General features: G+C 30.5%; 1 protein-coding gene across 1 annotated transcript; it reads left to right on the forward strand.

Annotated features, from left to right (window-relative positions):
• The first annotated feature begins 1,732 nt into the window (after window positions 1–1,732).
• On the forward strand, window positions 1,733–8,201 carry LOC111892091 (serine carboxypeptidase-like 3). Its single transcript, XM_052764650.1, has 14 exons — window positions 1,733–1,989; window positions 2,060–2,205; window positions 3,680–3,756; window positions 3,869–3,991; window positions 4,116–4,218; window positions 4,984–5,021; window positions 5,124–5,225; window positions 5,322–5,414; window positions 5,490–5,558; window positions 5,654–5,725; window positions 5,915–6,063; window positions 6,973–7,086; window positions 7,232–7,286; window positions 8,003–8,201. The coding sequence occupies exons 1-14, from the start codon at window positions 1,859–1,861 to the stop codon at window positions 8,096–8,098; spliced, it is 1,368 nt and encodes a 455-aa protein (XP_052620610.1). The 5' UTR covers window positions 1,733–1,858; the 3' UTR covers window positions 8,099–8,201.
• The last annotated feature ends 1,676 nt before the right edge of the window (window positions 8,202–9,877 follow it).

Genomic DNA, 9,877 nt, shown 5'->3' on the forward strand with positions numbered 1-9,877 from the left:
TAAGAATAATATATTAATTGAGAAATCATATTATTTAATTAGTATTGATCAGAAATTAGTTTGGAATTAATTTGGTGATCAAAAGATTCTGATTAAATTAACGGGGTCTAATTATGTAAATCAGTAATATTTATAGTTTGGGCTCATGGACCTTATTGTTATAAGGTGGACGGAATTTCTATGAGAGTCCATAAAGATTTCGTCCAAGTCTTGTCCAATGGGAGTCCATATGTTCCTTAGGGCCTAAGCAATGAAATTAGGGTTTCCAAGTTGATAACCCTAGGAGCCTCAACTATAAAAGGAACCCTAAAGACTCCCAAAAATCGTCCCTATGAGTTCTAAGAGAACCCTAGACGTTTTTCTAGCCTACCCCTCTCTCTTTTATTCTTCCTTGTTGCTAGTGGTGTTTGTGACTCTATTAAATGTGCAACATTTGAGGCACTAAGCTTTCTAAGGTCAAGGATATTCAAGGTGAACTTGTTGCTACATAACAAAAGAGGTAAGATCTAAACCCTAGTTTATATGTCAATTTTGATTGTTATATGTTAGTCTATAGGGTTATTGCTTTGGTGCTCATATTTGTATGTTCAAATTAGAATTTAAAACAAAACCTAGATCCAAATCAATTAAGGTTGCATGTACACCATAGGATGTTATTATGCTCAAAACCCAACAACATCAACCAACAAATCGAAATTCTCAGCTTGAGGCATTAAAGGTTTGACTTTAGTCTCAGTAGCATAGCCCTATATATTCTTCCCACAAAGGAAGTTCTTCATTACAGAACTCCAATACGTATAATTTTTTTTATCTAGTCGAATACTGATTGACTGAATGGAATCATCATTTCCAGTCATGTTGGCAATGGATAAACCACAACAATAGATAAGCAATCAAAAAGAATGACAAGAGCAACAAACCAACGGAAGCAACCAATCGGACAACAAGAGATCGAACAGTAACAACAAACTAACAACAACAACAACAACAACAACAACAACAAACGAATACCAACAAGAAAACGAACAACAAGTTCGATCTGCGCCACAGATGATTGCTACAAAACCTTCTAAGAATGTATCAAACGTCCACTCTAATACCATGATAATATTGTCATATGATTATTAAAAGAAAGAAATTGCAAGGTTCTCAAATTAAAGACATAAATGCTAAAAAGAACAAAGTGAGAATAAATACTAGCTAAGATAAAACCCGGCTAAAAGGCTCATAAACATACAGACTAATAACATACAGGCTAACAATAATAGGGTATTACTATATATATATATATATATATATATATATATATATATATATATATATATATATATATATATATATATATATATATATATATATATATATCGGTCATTCACAAAAATTATCGGGTCATAAGGGTACATAGAGTCGCACATTCACACAAGAAATACAACAATCAATCGAAGATACATATAAAATTAGCCTTATAATATAGTTTTCTTAATAAAGTAAACAAATTTAATAATAATGTGTAGGTAATGAAATGAGCTAAATTAGCAACCATGATAACAAATAAAAACGCAATTCACGATCGGCTGTCTGGTATATAATATAAAGTAGTAAAAAAACAAACAAAGTGGAAACGGTTCCCACGTGGGGAGTAGGTGGGATGATCCTCACTTCCATTACAAAGTATGAATTTTCTTTTAGGTCAACTATGTTATTATGGGGCTTAAAAAATTACACAGACCCATCTCTCCTCTTTCGCACACCTAACACTATCACTTGTCTACATCTCAACACATTACACCTACTCCTCACACATGTCTACATATTAACACATGCATCACACCTACTCCATACACAGGAAACTCTTGTAATGGAATCCAAACACATTCTTGTTTCCCTTTTGATAACTTTTGCACTTTTCATAAGTGCATCAAACTCAAGGCCGATCATCAGGAGACTCCCAGGGTTTGATGGTGATCTTCCTTTCACTTTGGAGACTGGGTATGTATTTGATTACATTGTCTTTATTGTTTCAGACATAACTCACAAACTAATCTTGTTTTCTCAAAAGATACATTGGAGTTGGAGAAGATGAAGCTGTGCAGATCTTTTACTACTTCGTTGAGTCTGAAAGAAACCCTTCGGAAGACCCTCTTCTTATTTATCTCACTGGTGGCCCTGGGACTTCGGTTCTTTATTCCATGATGTATCAAATAGGTAAAATCTGTAATCTTTTATCTACTTAGTAGCCTTTTATACCAAAAGCTTTTCACAAGTATGTAATTTTAAAAAATTCGGGTAACATTCAGTAAATTTGGGAAAATCGGGCAATTGATGGAAAAGTACGGGAATGAGTGAGAATATATTAAAAGAATGTATATGTGGGGTTGTACTTTAATGCAAAACGTGGTAGATGAAAAAGGTATTTACCAGAATATTGTGTTTTCAAATGGTAAATAAATTAAAAATAATGATATAAATTGGCCCCACCACTCTATATCCCTCTCCTTTTGCGTTGGATCCACAATAGTATTTTTCACTGAGGAAGACACAACTTATAATATTGAAAGTTCAAACACTATATTTAATGAAAATCTATTAGAAACATCACGATCATCCAAAAAGTTAATGCCAAAATCAAATTTACAAACGTTACCTTTTTATCTTTTTCCATTTTATTTATTTATTTATTTATTTTTTTACTATTAAAAGTTTATTTCACCCAATAATCTTTTGAAAAAAAATGGTATCGCGCATAATTCATCAAGTTGAATTGTTCAGTAGACCTAGACCAACTTGGATTAAGCTTTATTATTTGTTTATCAGATTTTTGGATTTTTATATATTAAAACTGAATTATTATTTTAAATTTCGGTTTTTTTTTTACTAAAATCAAAGGTAAATAGCCCATTCAAAGCAAATAACGATTTTGTATCTATCTGTTTATAATTTTAATTGTAATATCTATGTTTAATTATTTAATTTACTACTAATTTAATACATTTTTTTTTTAAGTTTAACATTTCTTTTGTAAGTTTCATTGCCTACCAAATTATTTGCTTTTTTTTTACTAGACTTGACTAGAATGATAAGATTAGTTCATTGGATTAGTTCATTGGATCATAATTTGATAGCTTAATCTTACAAATACTAAAACTATATTATTTTTTTGAATGTCTATACTCCTAAATAATGAATTGTAAAAATCGATCTAACCGAGTTATCATTTGATTTGTTTAGATTGTATTTTAATTTATTTTAAAATATTTAAATCTATATTTTAAAAATCAAAATCAATTTTGGATTCATTTGAATCATATTGAAATGGTCCATTGAAACAAATACATATAGTTATTATAGTGTTACCTCATCTTAGGATAATTCTTTCAACATAGTTTACTAGGATCACCATTTGGTGGTTTTGCCCATTTTTGGTTTTTTCGTTAATCACATTATTCTAATTATTGATCTTCTACACTCCTACGATTATATAATATTTTCACTAGGCTTTGAATTTTGATATTTTAGACCATGTCAAAAGTAAATATATTTTAATATGGATATCTTTTTGTAAAATTATAGACATTAAATATTATTATTAATTTTCTTTGATACCATCTATAAACATAACATCTAATGTCAATCTTACTTCTCCTACCCATCGACACTAATTAACCATCATCCTTTACAGGTCCACTCAATTTCGATCTAGATGCTTCGTGGGAGAATAACATCACATTGAAATTGAATCCATATGCATGGAATAAGGTTCACATTCTCACTTGAAACATGGTTCTTCAAATAAATATTCTAATTCTATGGATTTATCATCTACATGAAAATTATGTGTATAATGTATAATTATGTGACATAAATGTAGGTTGCTAATGTGATATACATAGATGCACCAGCTGGAGCAGGGTTTGCGTACGCTACAACATATGAAGCATCAATGAGCAGTGATTCCCTTCTAGCTTCAAATGCTTATGATTTCCTTCGAAAGGTTTGCTAACTTCAATATATATATATATATATATATATATATATATATATATATATATATATATATATACACACACACACACGGTTGTTCACAGTGCAAATGATTTTGTTATTCATGTATACAGTGGTTGATGGAGCACCCTAGATTTCTCAGCAATCCGTTGTACATATCTGGGATTTCATACATGGGCATTATCTTACCAAACGTCGCTTTACATGTATATAATGGTATGAATTATAACTATTAAGGATTCAACATAGGTTTTTGCATGATCAAAATGTATTATTTTAATATATCACAAACAAATAGATAAGATCATCAATAAGAAAAATACTAACGAGTTGCTCTAGCCCTTCAGGCATGAGAACGAGAACCAAAAACCCATAAGAACTGTTACCTTTGGTAAAATATATTGATATAAACAAAATAAATAAGTTAAAAGGTCACATTTCTCTAACATAAATTCATTAGTAATTATAAGATGGTTCAATCTACAAGTTGGATGAAGCTAAACCACACTCTATTGAGTGAGGCTCATCCACTAGGCTCCCATTATGGGTATTAAGATGAATGAATATCACTTACTTATGCGAATGTTTGAATCCATTATATATCATATACTGATCTATAATCTATAGGATATGTTCTTCTTTCTGTTTAATTCTATTCCTCGAACATTGGTGTGGGAGAACAAAATTGCATCAAGAGATGTAAAATATATGTGATAACCATAATATTTATTGTTAATATATGTACTAGTATTACTACCACTAAGGTGTCCAAGTCGTGATCACTTAGGAATTAGACATATCAAAAGAAGTTAGAGCCAAGTTCGAATTACACATGCTTCAACCTTAGGGTGGGATTGCATATTTAAAAAAAAAAAAGTTACATATACGGCTATTCTATCGAATAATTTCATTAATTCATAGTTTGTCCCTAAAGGGCTTGATTTTGCCAGCATTCTGTTTACGATTCCTTTTATTTTGTAGGAAATGAACGTGGAAATCAACCACACATGAATATTAAGGTAAATATCAACTATGTAGACTTTATAAGACTATTCACAAATATTGTTGAAATGAAGGAAGTATAGAGCTTTATATTAACTAATCTTTTTTCCATTATATAGGGAGTCATTAGTGTTTCCCCTTTAACTGATAAGTTCGGTGATTTTAATTCAAGATTTGAGTTTGCTCACCGACTATCATTAATATCTGACGAAATGTACGAGGTAATGAAAATTTTTTGTACAATAATTATGACCATTTAGTGTTTAACGTTACCACAATTTATTTTTTCACCTGATTATATTTATTTTATATTCCAGTCTACAGAAAAAACATGCAATGGTAACTATGTATCTTTATACAATGATTTAGACAGCATCCGTTGTTCGAATAACCTCCAATGGGTGGATGAGGTATACACATTGTATTTAAGTAAGATCTTACACAATTTTATGTAACATGACTTTAATACAAATTCCCAATTGCAGTGCACAAGTATGATTAACTTAGAGAATATATTGGAACCGTTATGTGCTACAACAGACCCAGCTTGTCGAGTAATTTTTATTTTTAGAATACATAGATTTACACATAGTTTTTTTTTTCTATAATATATTTGTATTTATGATTTCAACGTTCTTATTTTGTTTAGGAAGCTACTTTTGGACTTGTAGTAGCTTGGGCAAATGATAAAGATGTTCAAAAAGCTCTTAATGTTCGTGAGGTATGTTGTAGCTCTTAATGTTCAACACTACATAATAGTTTGCTCAACTCCTAGATTATATCTTACTTTGCTTTACAATTCAATGCACACAAAACATGCTATTACTTCTTGTCTTCAACAAAAAAAAAGTGTGTACTCACTTCATAATATGCTTAAGAGTTATTTGAATCCTTTCTTTTTCATGTTTAGGGAACAATAGAAACTTGGGAGTGGCAAAACTCGACTATTCATTACGATTTAGGGAAAAATGACACAATCATTTACTCCTACGATGTATTCAGCACTATCCCCATCCACAAACAACTTCTTGCCAAGAAATGCCAATATTTGATAATATGGTAATACTAATACTCTTACTGATAGATTCTCGTTTCATTGTTACAAAAGAAAAAAAAAATCAAATTTTCATTATTTATTCTCTGTCATATCTTGTTGCTCATATAAATTTGATTCCGAGTTTGCAATTGCTTTTGATTATCAAAGATCATATAAGACGTGATCCTTAATTTCTGTATAAGTCTTTTTAATAATTGATTTGGTTTCCTGATGATATTACGTTGTAGTCCATGTCACTTGATAATTGGTTGCTTTATTTTTATAACCGGACATACCCGGTTATAAAGTAAACTTTATTTTTTATATATAAAAAAATAAACATAGACATAAATATATAATTTTTCCTCTATAAATAAACAAAAGTATTCACATATTTTCATATGCAATTCCAAAATTGTTTATGCTCTTTTATATATGTTAAACGAATAACAAATTTATTCAACCAACTTGTCTGAATCATGAATTTATTTATTCGAATCGTGACTTTCATTCTAAATTTGAATATATCATGTCTTATATTCATGATTTACTTAAAATAAATGAAACATTATGGTTTAGGAATAAATGAATTTCTTTCATAAACGAATTTTGCGAATTTATATAAGGATATGTCAATACTGGTCTTTATCTGTAACTTAAACACATTTTCTTTTTATATATATAGTATAATTTTTTTAATAAAAATGAAGTCTAGTTTTTAACTATATATATCTTGATAAAATTAAAAATAAAACCGACATAACCAGGAAATGACATTTGCTATGTGAATTTCAAGGAATAGACAATTTTAGGAGGTGTTCAAATCAATATAATACCCTATAATTAAAGTAAACCCTTATATAAATGTCATTATTTTGTGATGATAAATAATAGCTTATATGTTTATTTTTTTAAATTAATTCAATTTACAGCGGTGATCATGACATGGTATTTCCACATGTGGGAACAGAGAAGTGGATAAGAAGTCTCAATCTTCCGGTTGAGAAGCGATGGGAACCATGGTTTGTTAATGATCAGATCGCTGGGTAAGCTCAAATATAATGAATATATTAACAATACCCTCTTACAAATTTTTATTTCCATTCTCATATTTTGGAACCCTTTTCATTTCATGAAATGATACATTATTCAGAACTAATCATGCAACGTCTTCATTTAATGTTTCTGTAGATATCAGATGACATACGCACAAAATGAATACTTGTTAACATATGCAACTATTAAGGTAAGAAACATAAAATATAATCTTCGTATATTGATATACATGTCTTAATTCACTTCATAATAATTTGATGTAATATATACACTATAGAGCTCTTCATGTATTGCTCACTTTATAACCGCTTAACAAACACTCAATTTTAGAAAAAAAAAATGTTGGGGTAGCGTGGGGGCTTTGTTTTGGAAAATATCTTTCAACATAAAACTTCATATATGCACTATGAAGCATCATTTTGCTGCAAAAATGGTTTTTGAAGATTATTACAAGAAAAAAACTTCAAAAACAATTGATGAAAATTTTGATTTTCAAAATAATACAAGCAGTTTTGTAGTATGTATGAAGAACAATTTCGAAAAACAAAAATAACTTTTTATTCTTTAATATATTCTTTTATGACAGTGCAAAATGGAATCTTTCACAGCAAATAGTGAATTTCGTAGTAGACTGTTATGAAATTAGTCGTTATTTGTGGAAAAAGTACTTTTTGGATTATTTGTGGCAAATCATATGCCATAATGGCTAGATTTGTATTTTTATGAATATAAAAACTTTTCGTTGAATCATAAAAACATAAATACTCAATCTATCTTAGAATAACAAAATTAATATATATTAAGTTTATTTTTCTTTTGTGATTTTTTCCCACCGCTACCCACGACCAACCTACTCCATAAAGTTTTATTTGTATTGAAAAAGTTGTTGGGTCTACTCTTATGCAGGGTGCAGGTCATGGAATCGCATTGTACAAGCCTGAAGAAGCTTTGGCCATGGTGGATGAGTGGCTAGATTCTCGTATTTATTTAAGTGACATTTAAGTTAGATCAAATATATTGCCACTATGAATGATTCAATTGTTACTTGTAATCTGGTAATATTAAATAGGCTATTATTGAGAGCTTTGATGATGTTTGTGATGAAGATTTCATGTAATGTCCCAGTTTTTTAGAGCAAAATTTTCAATTCTAAATTAGAATAATCAAACAACACTAGTTGTTTACAAACTGTAGCCAAAGTTATGAAAGAAAAACATGCAAAATCTAAAATCCATTTATACAACTCCGCATTGCAATATCTTAAACCCAAAGTCCATTAATCTCTCAAAGAGGTCATAATGTGTGCATGGACTCAAAAGAACCCGTGCATGGTCTAACATCTCAAATTCTTGAATACAATTTTTCATTTTTATTTTTTAAAAGTGGATAAACATCCATTTTATGAAGTTACTTTCAAATCAAACCATTTGTTCATAAATCATAATTCAAAATTAGAGTAATAAGGAAATCATTATGGAATCTCTAATCATAAAACAACTGATGTGCGTGTGTAGAGTCTTGCCTTCGCCATTCGATAAGTACTTGAAGAACATTTAATCCACAACTATAGGCTAAAGTTTATTGAGTTTCTCAAAATACATCATGCAACAATACACGTACAATGCAAGAACATATGAGCGTACAGTCTAACTGGACCACCTTGCAAGGACCGCCTCAACCCAACCAACCACAGTATGTCGACATATGTAACAAGTAAACTATAACTAGCATACAAATGTAATCATACATATATACTAATCTAATAGAATACTACAATATACCAACATCCGGTACACAAGGATACATACTGCAGTACAAAGTATAGTGAAACCAACATGAGTTAACCAGCAAAGGCTCAACAGCATAACTCAGCAACATAACAGCTAACATAAGCTACCTAAAACCAAACCAGAACTAGTCATTATCTAAACACTCAATTCTATCATAGTTTGACAAAAGTCAAACCGGTTAGAAAGTCAACGGTCAATGGTCAACAAAAGTCAATGGTCAACCAAGTCAGCGGGCGCCACGCCATGATGAACTCTTAGCCACGTCGTGGCCATGTCAGGACAAAACAGGCAAGATGTAGAGCACCACCACATTGTGGGCCTTCCTTGGCAACGCTGTGATCTCTGGTAGAATGCCATTTTCTTCATTAAGAGCTTAACCCTAAAGACCATGGCTCATAACATCAAATCAGGTACATAATAGCTTCATAATATCTACTAAGATGGTCCAAACAACTAAGATCTAAACTTTAATTCTCAAGGGACCAATAATGCATCTTCCTCAACTTAATCTATTAAGTCCAAGTCTCGAACCTTCAGATTTGAAGTTGTCACACCCCGAAACCGATGGCGGAAACGTTCCGGGGCGGAGGACGTCATAAAGTATCACAACCAATGTACATAGTAAGCGTAGTAAACAAAACCATTACATTACATAGAAGTATTTACATTTGTTTGAAAACAAAGTTATACATGTTTATATATACATCCAAAATGAACAAAAGTAAAGACGAGACTGCTAAAATGCTCCGTCTTCTCCAAAAGATCGCGGGGTACCTGTCTAATGTGGACCTGAGAATACAAGCAGTTTTGAAAATATCAGCATAAAGCTGGTAAGTTCATAAGCGGTTTGTTTTCTGAAAATGAACAAGTTTCCTTTAGTTTTCTGAAAATGAACAAATTTCCTTTAGTTTTCTGAAATAGTTGTTATCCAAGAAAATCCCATATTTTCTTATAAGTAAAGTTTGGTTATCCGTTTGTTACACAGCAGTTT

This window comes from Lactuca sativa, chromosome 1, assembly GCF_002870075.4.
Source record: "Lactuca sativa cultivar Salinas chromosome 1, Lsat_Salinas_v11, whole genome shotgun sequence".
In the NCBI taxonomy this organism is placed as follows: Eukaryota; Viridiplantae; Streptophyta; class Magnoliopsida; order Asterales; family Asteraceae; genus Lactuca; species Lactuca sativa.